The sequence below is a fragment of the Lagopus leucura genome, unplaced genomic scaffold, assembly GCF_019238085.1.
Source record: "Lagopus leucura isolate 7727_CA_CO unplaced genomic scaffold, USGS_WTPT01 Super-Scaffold_100008, whole genome shotgun sequence".
Lineage (NCBI taxonomy): Eukaryota > Metazoa > Chordata > Aves > Galliformes > Phasianidae > Lagopus > Lagopus leucura.
Window position 1 is genome coordinate 2,487,980 of NW_024962265.1, and position 17,326 is coordinate 2,505,305.

Genomic DNA, 17,326 nt, shown 5'->3' on the forward strand with positions numbered 1-17,326 from the left:
AGGAAATACCGTAGGCAAAGCCATGAGAAGCCCTCACTGTAGATTAACATCTGTGGCCACAGGGTGCCTCTGCTGCTCAACAAATACCCAGAAGCTGAGCAAATAGTTTCTGCTGGTTAATCACCAGCTGGAATCCACAAACTGTGCTGGTATGAGCTGAAATCGATCGGCTCAGGATAAAGGTAGACCAATATTTGATCATCCTGAAGTGCTCTCATTAGCTGGGATTGTCCATCCTATAGAAACAACGCTTGCCTAATTCAGACAAGGAATTCATTTATTCTGTGCTACAGAAAGAGAGCTAGGCTGCCAGGATTTGCACATACCTCTGAGAACAGTGAGTTTTGACTGAATTTCTGTAATACAAACCAGCTCAGCAGCAACGCTGTTCACACAGCCTTTAGCATTTCTGAACTTCCACCATCTACTCACCACGGCTCCTCAATCTAGTTTTGGGTTCATGATTATGCAGAGACTGAAAAGTACTGCAGGGTTGCAGTGTTTTAGCTGGTTGTGTGAGATGTGTCCAGTTCAATCTCAATGGAAACAGTGCCTCAGTTAGCAAAACTCACCCAGATTAGCACCTCCAGTATCTCTGTTCCTATGGCATAGGCTCTACTTTAAGTAGTTAACAAAGCGATTGCAAACATAGCATAAAACCTAGCAGTCACCTAAAAACTTTCCATGTCACTGGAAAAAAAGTACCATGTTTCAAAGAAACAATTTCATCAAATTTCATTTACTGCACTGCGTATTCTTCCACAGACATCTGATTTGCTGACCACTGAAGTATACAATTTCTAAACAGTCTCAAGTTACAGGTTACTTAAAACACTGCATCTATATACTCCTCCCTGAAGACACAGCAAAGCCCAACCTCTAACACACTGTTCCTTTCTGGGTGATTAATCACCAGCATGGAGGTTTAAAATTTATTTCTAACATACCAGAACTACGGAAGTTGCTCAAGAACATGATTAAAGATGCAATACAATGCAATCAAAGCAAGCAGACACTCAAGCTCTGGAAAAGACACTTCACTAACTCTTTATTTCAAGAGCTCAAATCATCTTTGCACACACACACACAGGACTTCCATCAAGTTCAACAGGAGCTGTGTAGCCGCAGTGAGTGCAGCAATGGTACCCTGCTGGCACGAACATTTCTGGACATAAAGCTTTGCAGTTCATATATGATTTACAACAGCCAGTTTTGTATTGAATGCTTACTGACACTGAACGCAAAAAAGCTGCTAATGCTCAGTATGAGTATCCTTCATTCCACTTCATAGTGCAGCACCAAGCCCTTACCTTATTTAAAAGAAGACTTTCAGCAAAGAAGAATATATTTTCTATACATATGCATCAGCTTGCTTTTTAAAGGAGTTTATGCTAAAAAGGCCTCCTTCACATTCAGAGTAAGGTCTAAAATGCATTTAAAAGTAAAGAAACTGCACTACACAAACAGAAGACAAGCTGTTTGGAGCAAACCTCTTTACATTTACACACTGACAAATGCACACAGAAGCATAGGTGTATGTAAACGAAGACAATCTGCTTCGGAAATCCTATACCCAACCTGGAGTCAGGTTGCAGAGGTTGGGTGTGTGAGTGGAAGACCCAGTCCTGCAGAGCGCTGTGAGGACCTGCAGAGTTTTTCATCAGGAGAGCATGGCACTGGAAACAGAGCAATCCCTGAAAAGGAGCCCGTGCAGACAACCCCTGCACTCCCGTTTTCTGACAGTTTCTCTGAGGCTCCCCCATGACTGTCAGGTCTAAGTGGAAGACTCCAGAGAACGGAAGTTAGGCATTTAGGTTTAGACTAGATATCAAATGCAATCAGACACTGCTGCCAGTCAGGTTCTCAAAAGAGAAGACAGACAATTTGTAACACATGCTCCCTTCACATGACACCCTGCGATTACAAGACTCAAGACACATATATTACTATTACCTCAACACACGCCAGTGCCTTGCTGCCAAGTTATTCAGCTGCTGAGGATGGACTTGTAGGACAAAGCAATACATCATGACTAGCTACAAATGAGCAAAGAACCACCACCCCTTTTCCCATGAAATCCAAAATAAAACCTATCATCTTTAATTCCAGACAGCCCACAAATTTCAATTTTCCTCTAGAGGGAAAAGCGATCACTGCACGATGGGGTTTTATTTTCTTCTCCTCCCCTCTCTTTTCTCCTTACATTTGCTAAATCAAAATTCAATGTCAGAAAAAATATATATATATTTAGTCAGAAGTATGTCAGTTACATTTTTATTAACCTACTCCAAGGGAAAAGCTTCAGGGATTCACCATACAAGTATAAAACCCCTTTCAAACACCTAGGGGTTACTATATTACTTCATCCCAGCAGTCAATCGATGCAGTAAAAAAAAAATTAAAATACTGAAAATGGATGCTTTTCCCCTCTTCCACGTGTCCAGTGATCGCTCTGTTACAGCGTGATGAGGTCTACCAGGTTGCCTTTAGGAGGGGTCATGTTGTCCGGAAAGAAGTTGACTAATGTGTCAAACAGCTGAGTTCTCTGCGCGTAAGTGTGATCAACATCTGAAAATCCTGAGGGAAGAAAAAAAGGGAAAGCAAGTCAGTGCTTACTACTTTAAATGCTCAGTTCAGCTGTGGAATAAACCGGCTTTCCATTCTAAATGGAAGTTAATTATCTGCCGCATTTTTGTCCCTGACTAAAGCCCAGCTAACATCTACAGCATCGTACTAACAGAGCTGCCAGCTTCTCATCCCACTACTGTATGCATGTAAGCACATCAAGTTCATGTCACTCCAAGCCAACACCGAAATCAAAATGCCATAAGAGGTAGTAGGCAAACGGCTGTCAAGTCTGAGGACAGTCCTGAAGAAACCAGGGAAGCAAAAGTCCTCAGGGGACTGCTCTGATGTCCCAGAAAATAGGATTCATGTAGCTATTTTTATTTGGTGTCTCATTTCTTCTGTCCTCAGGCCCTCATTATCTCATGACTGCCTTAGCCAGAACCAGTACTCACACTGCTCATAGTTTTTCTTGAGACAAGCTCTACTAATGGTAGGAGTCCCGAGTTAAGAGCTGCTGTTTAATTGCTGGGCTGCACTGTGGATCCAGCCTGCATCTTGGCACGAGGTCTCTGCAAAATCATTTTGTGAAGTGCCTCCTCCTGACAGGGGAGGGTTTACTCTACCAGCAGCATTGTTTATCCAAATCCTCATACTTAAACCATCAACAGCAAGAACAATAGAGTGGGCATACAACAATTTCCTCTGCTTTGTACTACTTAAACCACTGGTATCTCAAAGGAATGTTTTTTAATTCACTTTTCAGTTAATCAAAGTCAACCAAGTTAATCAAACCAAGGGGGGGTTGGTTGCTGCTTTATTTTATCAGCACCATTTGATGCATGCGTCCTCCAATCTTTAAAGACAATCTCTGAATACAGCACTGTATTGTAGAACACAGTGGTGTTAATGTGGGAAAAACTAACTCATCTTTTAGATGACTGAAAACTAGGAGGGGAAAAACAAAATCAAAAACACTCCCCTGAAAACTAGCATTTACTTCCCTTAAAAAAAACATATTTTAAACAACAGCATGAACTAGGTAGCACTGCCCAAAGTCAGCAATGCTTCTTCATCCAGCAGGGCAGGTAATGCAGGCCTTACCCTTCCCTCAATTTCTTCCATAGGGATTTACATGGTTTGTCAAAACTGAAACGATCTCCACTCCCAGAGCCCAGCAGCTGGCTGGCAACACAAGTTACAAGAACACAAATTATGCCAACAGTCTTCCTATAGTTTGCCCAGGATTAATATCTGAACTGTTTAAAGCATGTTAACTGGATAGAATAGCAAAACAAATTATGGCTTTGGCTCAGACCTCCTGTTTTCAGACCTACATGCCACTGCTTTCTTCACTCTTGACATCCTGCCCAAAAGACTCATTTTGCGAAGAACACAATGAACTAAACTACTCCAGGAATTGCAATTATCCCAGCAAACAGAGCCGTAGCCATGCTGTGAGATTCCAAAGTGACATGACAAGATCCTGACCAAAGCTTCTGTTTATTTGGGCAACAGTAACGCATGAGATGTAATAAGAGAAACAAAATGATCCCCAGAGGCATGGATTTAAAAGCACTGGTGACAGATGTTTTAAATATGGGCTCAAGGCATTGAGCACTGGTCATTATACTCTTTCAAATGCCTATGCATTTTCAAACTGAAAAAGGCTCACGATACTCATAAGAGCATGATATTAAAAAGAAAAAACATACAGAAGAAACTAACAGTAATGATCTTCAGGAGAGGGAACATTCTCCATGCGATTCCTCTGATACACAATACTCACCAAGAGTGGTGAAATCCGAGCCAGACTTAAATAATGCTGAGGCAAGAAGCTGAAACTGCAAAACAGGAGGTGGAAGAAGAAAGAAAAAAATGCTGTTAACTGCATTGACAAAACAACAACAACAAACAGTGGCTTTAGAGTTGCTGGTTTTCTCTGCATAATCCTTAAAACTACTGTTACATGCACATAAGTAACAGCAGACAATGCTCTCACATGAACAACACAGCTTAGCAGCACACATTAAATGTTTTCTTGTAGAGGTCTGAGTTAGACCAGCACTGAAAGGGTAACTGGTACAGTGCAGCGTGAACTGCTTTAACGCACCAAAAGCTTTACATTTTGATAACCTTTCTGAAGAACAGCTCGTATCACAAGCTTGTTTGAGGCAAGGTCTTTTCAAGTTTAAAAAAAGTTCCTTGCTTGGGAATATCAGAATCAAGAGTAAAAGTAGATAAAAGTAGATAAAAGTAACACATTCATATTCTCCCTTAATATCTTAACAACAGGCAGTGAATATTAGCTTCCTCTGCCCCCAGCTGCTGTTTTCAGTTCCTCATGGTGAAGCAAAGCTCAGTGCTTTGTCATGTATCTTCAAAAAACTAGCCAATCCCTTAAAGGTTTGCAATGTTTTGTCTCCTCTCTATTTTATGTATGGTGATACAGCCCAAAGAAAGAAGGGTAAAATATGTAAAGGGAAGGAGAGGGTGGAACACCAGAAATTAGATATTGAGCAGTTTAATTTCAAAAAGAAAAAAGTGGAACAACGTAGAAGGTGACAAGTAGCAGTCAATGATGATTTAGCAATAAGTTGTATCACATCAAGCTGATTTCTTCTACAAAGGCAGCAGGCCATAGGGACTGAACATGGGACTCTTTTTTTTTAATCTCATCTTTCATTGGACTTCAAATGCTTTTATATGCTACTTAAGGTGAATTAGTGAGGAATTGCTGAGATTAAGCTAGCAGGGAATAATAGGCCAAGTAACTTAACTGGAGGTAGTTATGAGTGGTTTGATATCAAAACAGAACCATGAATCACAGAAGAGGAACAGGGCCTGGTCTGAAAGCAGAGGACACATTCATTCAGCCCACAGGCCTCGTGCCATGCTTATACCGCCAGCATGGAAGCAGTCATGCTTCAGATTGTTTTTCTGTTTCATCCAGGCTATAACGATGGCTCAAGATGCAATTCACTAGGGTCAAGTGCAAATCAACAAACCTAGGAATAATCAGTCATACAAAACAGAACTGCAAAAATACATTTGCAAGCTGTAATAGATCACTGTCAGCCTATTGCAAAAATAACAAATACAGCAGAAAACGAATGAAAAGGAGTCAGGTCTTCAAGTAAATCAAGTACTCCCGCTGTTCTAAGGCTTGTAAATTCTCATCTGCAATACAGCAACAAACTCTGAACGCCCTCTATCAATTAGCAGCATATTGGGAAAGTGCTAGAAAAATCAAGTGGTTTAAAAATCAAGCTCTGTCAATACAGTTTAAAGAGTCAGGGTTGCACAGCCTCCACAGAAGAATGCCCAAGGATGAAAGAGAAATGAGTCTCAAATGTAGAAGGCATTTACAAAAAGGTAAGCCTACAACTAAGTGCAAGAACAACAACAAAAAAACCTTCAACAAAATCCAATCTGCCATCAAGAAAAAAGCAGTCTGAAGTAAGGACTGCAACGTGTCAGAATAAACCTGTAAATTTTTGTGGAGGCTATCACAGGAAGAGATTAAGAGACCACACAAAATCCAAAGGAACTGCACTGCTGCACGTGTACTTCACTGTGATCGAAACTTGTAAGACTTGCTTGGCCCTGCACCAGTAACATCCGTAAACACGGGCCCAGTTTAAATAGCTCCAAAAGTTCCAATAAAACCAGAGGCCAAATCCATTGTGCTTCTGATATAAAGTGCCATGTTCTAGCTATCTTCCTCTCACAAACAAGTGCCTTACTGGCTTGCTGCCAAGCTGCCTGGTGACGCACTAAGCCAGCTCTGGGGACAATGCAGACACCACATGCTTTGAGGGATTCCCCCTCCTTCCCCAGGGACCACAGCCTGTGGTTCTTCTGAGTAGCCAGAAACAGAAGTAAACCCCAGATGGGGCTGGGCCTCAGGTATTCAGTTCCTAGAGATCAAATAACACAATCCAGGTAGTAACTTGCAGAACTGAGACCAAAAATCAGTTGAAAAGACCCTTCGCCAAGTATTCTACTCTTCACGCACTTTGAGTGACGAATTGCTGCTGCTATTAGCTCCTTTCTAGCCTCTGGGGAAAGGAGTATCTTTTTTTCCTTCGATGATGCCACTGCAGTAGAGCTAACCTTGACAGTTGTGTTTACTTTTGCTTTAAAATGATACTTTATGCATCATTTCACATTTAAAAAGCACTTTATGACAGAAAAGTCAAGTAGGTATGTTACCAACATCAATTACGGACAGCACTGAAGCTTTATGCTGGCACACCACATTTGCATTAAAATCCCAACTAACTACACAATGTTCTCCCAAAGGACTCCCATTTTTTTCCCCTATGCATACAATTGCTACTGCTAAGTGAAGACCACCTCTCTTACACACCATTCACAGCATATATCCAATGCAACTTTTTTTTTTCATATACTTCTGAACACACTATGAAAAAAATAATTTCTGCATTAGTTTTTCTGTTAATTGATATCCTACCAGATAGTATTTCATATCTTGCTTCATTCTGGGTGCCCAATTTGAAACTACCATCTTTTTTTCCCCCCAAAACATTTTGCTTTAAGCAGCTTTTACTGAATTCATTTGTAGCTTGAAGAGCAAAGCCCTCAACAGACCACATATCAGATCTCTCCCATCTAGTACCAAAATGAAAGAGCCAATTAATGACCACCTAGAAAAAGTGATTTGCTTAAAGTCACATAGCAGCTCCGTTACGGAGGCGCGACCAGAACTCAATTATCCAGCAGAAGCATCCAACCGCTTTAATTGTGCCACCACCCATTTTTTTCTGACAATCCCCTCACCATGTTGGCTTAATCTACTCCAAATTAAGCCTCCATGCAAAACACAACAGTTTACTTCATTACATAATTAAGTTCTCTCTCTGAGATCCAATCCTCCTTCTAAACTAATGCGAGGGTCCCTCAGAAATAGGGATTTAAGACAACTAGCATAAGGTTCCACAACCACTTTCAGAGAAAAGCCTAATTAAGACTGCATAATTAATATTAATTCCAGTATTTTCCAACTTCTTCGTGTTTCCAGCATTAGCATTCTTTAATCAGTTTTACATATTTCACCTAGGTTTCTATCTAAAGCAAAAAAAACCAATTCTGCTGTGTGACAACCCATACAGGTTTTAGTGTATTTGCTGCATGCCTCTACTGTCGGCGCAAAGGGAAGATCAGTAGTTCTGTTTGGGATACTCGAGGGGCTCTACAAGTCAGATGTAATTCCTCCTCCAGAAGGTCTGCACGCCGAGTGCTCAGATCGCAGCACAAAGCGGTTTCTCAGCTTTGACTGATTCTGTTGGGATGGCGCCTTGTAGTAAAGGCACAAAGAAGAAACAAGAGGCCTGCACTGTTTGAGGATGGAGCTGTCACAAGCCGAAGTCTGGGAGGGTCGAACACTTATTTCAAAGACTCTCCTTGGCTCCAAAACCTCTGCTCCTGCAGCACAGAGCCTGAGGCTTTACAAAGAATCACAGCAGGACGTGACGAACAGAAGCGTGCTTTTCTTAGCTCCTTCCTAGAACTATTTTTCCTATTTGGGCTTAAATTTTCCCAGAAATTTCACTCGAATGCAGACCTAAGCAATACTTTTGGGCTCTGCTGGCTTTTATCTGGCAAATTTTTTTTAAAGAAAATGTCTCAAGAATGGAAAGTATAAAGGAACCTTAAACAGGGGCCTCCAGCCCCAGGCTACAAATTAGTCTGGCCTCAAATTAGCCTCCAGGTTCTTGTTCGTTTTCTCCTACCACAGTCCAGGAAAAACAGATTTCAGCTTTTACTTGCACTTGGTACCTATGTTTTGGCAAGCTTAAGTTTCTTCTTCACACTAGGCAAATCTGTCTCATCGTCATAAACGGTTTTGTTTTACTTGGGCAGCACTGCTCAATTTTTGGTAGCCTCTTCATTTCTTCTACAGATGCAAGTAAAGCAGCACCGATGTTTTGGTTTTGATCAATCCAGTGTTCAGCTGAACACACAAGGCTAACTGTGTTCCCTGATGCTGCTTTAGCAGCATCTATCTTTTCATGATATACAAGTAAAACACTTGGAATTCATTTTAAATTCCAGTTTCAATCACCCTTGTCTTTAAAAGCTTAAATTAGGAAAAAAACTTCCATTTAGGAAAAAAATTATCACCAAATGCACATTTATTTGTATATGAAATAGAACATTCATTCTGGCAGATTTTTTTTTTCCAATGTCAAGAACTCCCAGTGTGAGACTTGTATCCAACTTTCATCTCCTCATGACCCAGGATGCACAGACAGACTTCCATGTGCTCTGGAAATTTACTCTCCTTGCACACAGTGTCACAGCCAGTAAACAGAAAAGATTCACTAATCTGAAAATGCTGAAGAAGTTTAAGTGATTTCAAGCAGGAACAGTTAAAGAGAACTAGATCTGCAATTGCAGGCAACAGCAGAAATATAGTTGTTGACATACAGCCTGTGGCTATTAAAATAAGCACCCATGAGATACCTACCTGCTAGCAGGCATCTACAGCTTCACAGTGTAGTAATAAAAAAAATGGAAGTAAATTTATCATCCCATGAACACTGCTAAAATTCACAACAAAGGAAGGAAAATCTGAGGTATGTTCCTACTGTCAATCATTCATGCTGCTTTAAACAAAATTGGTTACTAATGCCAAAGTAAGTTTTGAGAACAGCCTGTTTATTTTCTTTGGCATTTAACTCAAAACAGCTGAAGAGACTTGCCTAACGAAGTTTGAAAAAAAATCAATTCTATTATAAAACAAGTAAGCTTTACCCTGAAGTGAAATTCTGCTTGTAATATCATACCAGTCTATAAAACTGTAACAAAGTCAAGGATAAACTCATTTTGGTCCTTTGCAAAATTAAGAGCAGTCCTATAGAGAAGGAGAACAACACAGAAAAGAGAAACTAATTTCTTTAAAATCTGCCATACTTGGAAGCCTTACAGTGTTCACTGGTTGTAGTCCACACAGAACAAACCAATCACATACACAGCTCTCAATATTAAGACTATCTCAACTACAAATAAAGACAGAGTACGTAGGTGTCTGTGCTGAAATAAACAATCAAATTGCTGCTTGCAATTTGATATGGAATCCAAAAAGCCTGCGTCAGTCCTCTGGAAAGCACAAGAGCTATTTGAAGATGTAATGCCAGAGCAAAAAGCCAACTCAATGTGATAATCGGAAGGTAAATTGACGTCAACTGGAAATACACCCAGTTACTACCAGGGCACTGGCTGGCTCTAAGCCTCTGACCCAGCAGATCTGTTCCAGCGTAAAAAGCTTTACAAAGCAAAATTTTGTGACCAGCAAAATTTGCAAAACAAACAACAACAACAAAAAACCTCCTGGAATTTGTTAAATAATTTTCAGATAGCACAGGAATCAAAGCTTTCATTCTGCTGAAAGGTTCGCGCTTGATTTGGCAGACCTACATGACAGCTACTGAATTCTGCTTGGATCAGGCACTAGGCCTGCAGAGAAAGGGAAGGGTTCAACATATATTCACTTATTTGGCTTGTTCTACTTGAGCTTATATGCTTAGAAGAGAAGACTGCCAGAAGACCTCATTATGGCTTTCCAGTATTTAAAGGGAGATTAAAAACAGGAAGGAAAACAACTTTTTGCACAGGTAGATAGTGATAGGACAAGGAAGAACAGTTTTAAACTGAAGGAAGAATGATTTAGATGAGATGTCAGGGGCAAGATTTACACTGAGAGTGATGAGGTGCTGAAACAGCTTGCCCAGAGAGGTTATGGATTCCCCGTCCCTGCATGTGTTTAAGGCCAGGTTGAATGGGACTCTGTGCGATTTGGTCTAGTACAGCTGATCTAGTAGCTGGCAAGCGTGGCAGCAGCAAGGGAGCTGGAACTTGATGATCCTTTAAGGTCCCCTCCAACTCATTTTATGATTCTAAGTTCATTAATGAGCAGAATACTAGCATGCCCTGTCAAACTTTTATTATTATTTAAACTTTTTATTCTAACTATGCTCTGCAATATACATCTACTACTTTTCCTCAGAACCTCAGATGTGCATGCATTTAGGTAAATTCTTCATTCTTAGAGTGGACAAATTCAGTTCTACACACTGAAATGAGAATATAAGATACAGAGTATTAAAGGATTCCTTATATTTACATGTATGCAACACACAGTCTACTGGTGGCAGATACCTACATGAACTAGAAGGAAAGACGCTCACTGATCTTACCACAAGCACATTCTCTTCAGGCAATAAAAAGGCACACCTGGCCAACTGATGCAAGATCTCTTTAGGAGAAGTTGGCCAAACACACACATGGCTTTCACAGACACGATGAGGCTTCTAGAACAGATATGCTACAGACAGAAAGGGAAAGTAAAGAGCACAGGACAATTTCACGTCCTGCAGAGAGAGACGGCAGAGAACTTGAAAAGCAAGCAATGGAATTGTCATTTCATGTCATTAGGCTATTACAGATTCAAATAAGAAGGTAAAAGTGCTATCACATTTAAAATAGGCATAATTGGCAAAGCCCCCATGAAATATGGGGAATATCTCCTTTTCTAGCTAAGGAAAATGAGGACTATTTGTTCTTTGTCTTTCTTTTGCTAGAAATAGATTTAAAAATGTATGAAAGTACTTGATATGGGACAGTTTCAGCGAGAAATCGCCTAGCAGAAAACTTACAGGCACGGCAGTTATATTTTATTTGGACCAGAAGTTTATGAACCCTAGCCAGAATTTATAACAATTAAATTTGATCAGTTCCAAGATTCGAACAGTAGTTAATATTTTTTCATTTTATTAACCCTGCATTTTTATACTATGCACATGCAAAGTGATTCCACACCAACTACAACTTTAAGTGCCTGTACAAAGATCACTTCTTTGAGCTGAAACCAGATTAAGTGGCTTTATTCAGAGGCTCAGCAATGAGCAACAAGAGTCCACTTTCCTACTTGAATTTTATGAAAGGAGCTGTCAAATTATTTCCATGGTGAGTAATGCATGAAGATAAGAACTGAGGACTCCACTTCTTCATCTAACCATCAGGAGTGTTTGAATGCTTGTACATCTAAGCTGGCTGCCTCAAGTTCCATGTAGACATGAATAGGAGAGTGAAGTCAACCAAACTTATCTGATACTTCACACTATTGCTTTAATTCATTTTGTAAAGTGATACATACTGCAGTAATCAAAATTGGAAATGGGAACAAATTTCTAGAACAAATCAAAGAACAAGTCTACTAGATAATATTCAAAATGCTGAAGAAATAGGAGTTTTAAGGTTAGTGAGCAATGTATATGTGCAATCTGCCTCCAGCAGTTCATATGATGTAGAAGGAAAGGTCTTTCTACCCCCAAGCTATTTGATATTGACAAGCCAAAACGTAAAGTGAATAGGTGTTTTTATTTCCCCTCCACCATGCAACCAACCACAGACTCATGACATTTCAGAGAGTTTACATTTCAATTAAAGTGCCCAAAATACACACAAGTACACTGGAAATAGAACAAAGGCTTAGTCTTCACTATTACAAGCAGAAATCCTATTTTATCTGGACACATAGTTGTAAAATACCTGTTTCTAAAGTAATATGATCTTTTGTGTGGAGAAAATACAATACAGTGAAGTATCACGTTCCAGTTTAGCTTTTCAAACTGAATATAAACAAAATTTAAGAAACTTAAGATCCGTGCTAGAATATGAAAGCACAGTTCATATTTCTTTATAACTAAGACAAAGATTGTTCATTACCTCTTTTGTCTCCTCAGGGTCTGAGTGATCCACAGTTACATACAAGTCATTCTGTAGATACTTCAGTGCGCTAAGAGGATCAGTCTGAGCTTTCTCTTCAAACCTGCAAGAAAGAGAAAACCTAAGTGCAACTACATTCTTCAGGACTAAATACAGCTATTTCTACATAGAGCAAAGCCTACAAAACTTTTAGACAAATACTTCCACACAATACAGTATTAATGGCAGCTTAGCATCACATTTACTAGGGTATGTGCTTTTAAGGCAGACTGAAACATAAGAAATGGTTGTGTTTTTTTTTTTTTGAGGGGCGTAAGGAATATTTCGATTCCTGACTAAACAGAAGCCTAAAATGAAAGATGAAGAATGCTCCCTGCTTCTGCCAGACAACAAAAGAAGGAATAATGGAAACAAAAATCCTCGGATTCAATGACTTGACATCCCACCTTTGGAAAGAGCACAGAAATGTAAAATTTGGCCATGCATCACCACCATTATTTTCTCATTTTCTTTTAATAAGGGGAAACATTAACTGCTGCAAATTCCTGAAGAAACACATACAGCCAGAACAAGACTATGCACTCAGCCCTCTCGATGAGTACTGAATTGGGTAAATAGATCTGGAAATGAAGAGGTTTAGAATTACCTATTTTCCTCCTACCATCTATCTGCTGAGTGCAGTATTATACTGTTGCCTTTTAAATCACTAATACACAGTTATCAAGTCTTTCCATGAAAATAGCTCTGATAATTCTAGATTCCAGTGATGAGAACCTTAAAAACTATGCTCTTACTTACTTAACAGCCATATATCAAATGCCATAGAAGAACACAAGGTCTTTTATTTGTAAGTCATACTGAATAGATTTCAAACTACCTGACTGGTAGCAATAGACATCTGAAACTCAAATTTTCAATTCATCTCAAGATCTGGGCTTAAGTCTCAGAAAGGAAAGATTATGACTGTTGCCTGATTTACATGACAATTTGGTAATTAAACATTATTACTTCCAACTAGTCAAACAGATACTCTTAAACGATATTGCCATAGTCCAGAGAGCTCCAGAAAAGCATCTATCGTCCCAATTCCCAGCTAGTACGTTCAGTTCCCTGACATACACCAAGAAACAGGAACACAGTGCATAAAATCCAAGCTTCTGCCAGACAACATGTAGCAATGTTTTCTTTAAGTGCAACTTAATCAAGTGAAAACATGTAACACACAGTTGTTTCTGGAGGCAGTACAGCTGTATTTGCATACAACCACAGCGGCTAGTAAACCTCCCAGATTACTGGCAAGATTTTGATTTGTTCTTGTAGGTATTCACAAATATTGCATTGCTAACCTGCAAAAGGCCTCACCCAGAAAGTCTACTGCAGCAATTTGCTTGCTACCTCAGAAGTTTAAAAAAAAAAAAGAACTGACCCTTGACCTCCAACTCTTGGCAGAATCAAAGTATTCTCATCAAGAATGCAGAAAGAAGATGTATCTATTGGCTTCAAATGATTTGCTGAACCTTAAAAGACTCCTTAACTGTTACAATTTATTGCTTAAGGCAACACCACGAGCTTGATTTTGAAAAGCTGTTTCCTTAAGTAGCAAACAAAAGGTAGCTCTGAAACATCCAGAGTGCAAGTATCACAGTGCAGATGAATTCCCCATAAGCGAGATCTTTCAAGTGGTTCTGAAAGAGAAACACTGATGACCTCACTACAGGTAAGTCTCAGATGTGCAAAGGAATTCAACCCCCAGATTTCATTAACATCCTTGTGAGCTGTCACTATCCCCTAGCACACTGCTTTAAAAAAATATTCTATTTCCTTGGGGGGTGACAGTACACATGTTGATGAGAAGCAGAGTGAAGAGGAAATCTAAAAATTCTCCACAAATCCCCACACGATAGTCAAGACTTATTTTAGCTTCAGAATAACATCATAAAAACAGAGTGAAGTAAGCGATTACAATTTTATCATTTAGATTTGCCTAACAGCTTTTAATATTGAACTATTTTTCCTTAACCAAAAATAAACAGGAAATTTGCAGATTGCCATATAATCAGTGAAGTGAAACAACTATTTACAGGATAGAGAGATTTTTAAAGATGCTAAAACTTAAGTTTTAACTAATCTTTTGTTTCTGTACCTGTGCTTCCTTATGAGGTATTTGCAGTGTCTTAGCAGGTATTCCTTTGAAGGTCGACAGAGCTTCAGAGACCAGAAATCATCTAATCTCATCTTTGGAGAGCAGGACTTGCCAGGATTTCCTCCAAATAAATAATGAACCTATAGGTGAAGATCAAGAAGTTTAACTGTTTATATATATTCATTAGACAATGACTCTTTTTTGGAGGAGCTGCTCCAACTTATTATGAGCTTTATTACCCCTACTTTATCCCTTAGAAAATGAGGTTGTCTTAAGGCACTTAAAAAGTAAGATAATAAGACATCCACAGACCAGAGAATCTCTTTCTTTAGGAAAAACTTATAAGCATGATAAATCTTCAAGTAGATAATATGAGCAGAAGAGGATCTCATCCAACTCTTGTTGCTCTGTTCAAATTAGAGCAAGCAACATTCAAACTGATTGATTGTAAGCTTCTTTTCCAATCTTGTCCTCAAAGACACTAAATTATCCCCATCACAGGACAAGGAAAAATTAAGGTACCTCAATAAAGCCTCTCTCTATTTAGGTCAAGCAGACCTAAATATACATATATATATAAAATCAAAATTCCTCCAGCAACCAGACTCTCTCTTCAAATAAGAAATACCTACGCTCATATGTAAGACTTAGAAAAATGAACTTTCTGGACTAATATTCTTAACTCCAGTCAAAGCACTGTTGATGAAGACGCAGCACTGAAGACAGTACAGCTCAGGTACTACTCAGGTACAGCTCAAGGAGAAGTAGTCTTCTCCTTGAGTCAGAGAAGACTGCGGTATTCTTCAAACACAAGGGCCCCCGGAAAAGGGAATGGGGGAAAGTCCTAAAGATACTCAAAATGAAGTGACAACTAGCCCAGTCCAGCACAATCTTGGGAGATGACACAACAGACCTGTGTTCCTACATGTCCTGGAAGCTCCCAAGATCTTATTTTTCTCTGCAAGACAGGTTTACTTCCACTGTCTCTGGAACAGACATATTTCACCTGAATACATCAGTCTGGCTGCAAGGTGTTTGATGTACTGCCTGGGCACAGAGGAGGAATTAAAATAAAAAGACATAACTGTAAAGTTAAGAGTTCAGAAAAATTGTAATGCTAAGAACAGTGGAATAGCTGAAAAAGAAAACACAAATCTTATTTGGAACCAGATGTCACATCCATTGCTGGACTGATCATGTTCAAGAGTTCTAGTAATCCAGAGAGACCAACCATGGAAATACTGAATGCAGTATGCAAAATCCATTTTTTGTTGAAGGCAGCTCAAATGAAGTAGTCTCAAATAGATCTTCTGATGATTTCAGAATACAAGAACTTTGAAATGCAAGGATAGACAGAGAGAGGAAAAAGAGAGCAAAAAGGACTGTATTTCTTTACTTTTTTTTTTTTCCTCTTTCACATAATTTCATATTTCAGGCTCTGAACTGCTGATACTAACCACGACAAAGAGACTTCAAATATTGAAGTTCAAGAAGTTTAATAGGCTACTTATTCTCACAGCTTTAAAAATAATCACTCAAAACAATGTATTCTACATCCTACTGATGTAGGCTCTCCTTATTTATATTGAGAGGAGTTTAGAAAGGTCATTTGAACAGAGGTTTCTAAAAATAAGACTCTTCAAAACAAGCACATCAAACAGCTCTTCAGATAATGCTGAGCAACTGCCACAACTTAGCAACCTTCACAATAACTTCGAAAATTCTACTATCAATCTCAATCTCATACCTTACACATTGGAAATAAACAATTAAGGGTAGATCAGTATTGATAATTTATCATTAACATGCTCAGTGAAGACAAATAATAACATTGCTATACAGAAGCTGCACCTATTCTCCCTTAAACTTCTCCTTCCATCCACAAGCTTTTCCAAATTCCATAGCGTACTATGGAATTATAAACATAAATTATATTTATATTTTCCAGTTTAGGCTGTTTCACACTACATAAACCAATTTTAAAAACAGTTTAATCACATCCCTGAAAGTTGATGTGAATTTGTCACCATGATTTAAATTCATAGGCTAATGAAGTTATGGTAACCTAATCCTCAGGTCTGCATTAACATGCACAAAGCTCTAAATCTGCTCACCACTCATGTATACACTATGAACAATTTTAAGTACAACTCAGTATTTGTCCCTTAAAGTCAGATAATGCTAAAGAATGACTTTTGCTTCTGACATGCAGAGGAAATAAAGGCACCAGTTACAGCAGATTCTTAACAGAGCTGAGTTCAAACATTTTCATAGAATCATAGAATGTTTTGGATTGGGAAGGACCTTTAAGATCATCTAGTTCCAACTCCTCTGCTACAGAAATGGACATCTCTCACCAGACCAGGTTGCTCAAAGCCCCATCCAGCCTGACCTCCTAATATCTAGTCTAGATCAACCTCTTCCAGTTTAAAATCATTTTCCCTTGTCCTGTTGCTATGTGCCCTTCTAAAAAGTGCCTTCCCAACTTCCCTGAAGAAGGCCCCCTTTCAGGTACTGCAAAGGATTTATTTCACTGTTACATCCCCCAGGAGCCTTCTCTTCTCCAGGCTGAAGTGCCCCAGCTCTCTCAGCTGTCCTTGTAGGGGAAGTGCTCCAGACCTCTAATCATCATCATGGACCATTACTGCACCCACTCCAGTGAGGTGGGTTGAGAACTCGCTGACTGGCAGGGCTCACAGGGTGGTGATCAGCAGCAGAGAGCCTAGTTGGAGACTAGCAGTGTTCTCCAGAGGTCAGTGTTGGGTCTGGTCTTGTTCAACATCTTCACTGACGACCTTGACCAGGTCTCCAGTGTCCACCCTCAGTAAGTATGCCAACAATACAAAGCTGGGAGGAGTGGCTGAC

At 39.4% G+C, this 17,326-nt stretch overlaps 1 protein-coding gene across 2 annotated transcripts in view; it reads right to left on the bottom strand.

Annotated features, from left to right (window-relative positions):
* Positions 1-1,031: 1,031 nt before the first annotated feature.
* The window catches only part of MKLN1 (muskelin 1), a 101,431-nt gene continuing 85,136 nt past the window's right edge, over positions 1,032-17,326 (bottom strand). For both annotated transcript variants that reach the window (XM_042872322.1, XM_042872321.1), the window contains exons 15-18: positions 14,462-14,601; positions 12,319-12,421; positions 4,355-4,409; positions 1,032-2,577 (exon numbers count right to left, since the gene is read on the bottom strand). In XM_042872322.1, coding sequence (XP_042728256.1) covers positions 2,456-2,577; positions 4,355-4,409; positions 12,319-12,421; positions 14,462-14,601 — 420 coding nt within the window. In that variant the 3' untranslated portion in view covers positions 1,032-2,455. The remainder of the gene's footprint in view (positions 2,578-4,354; positions 4,410-12,318; positions 12,422-14,461; positions 14,602-17,326) is intronic.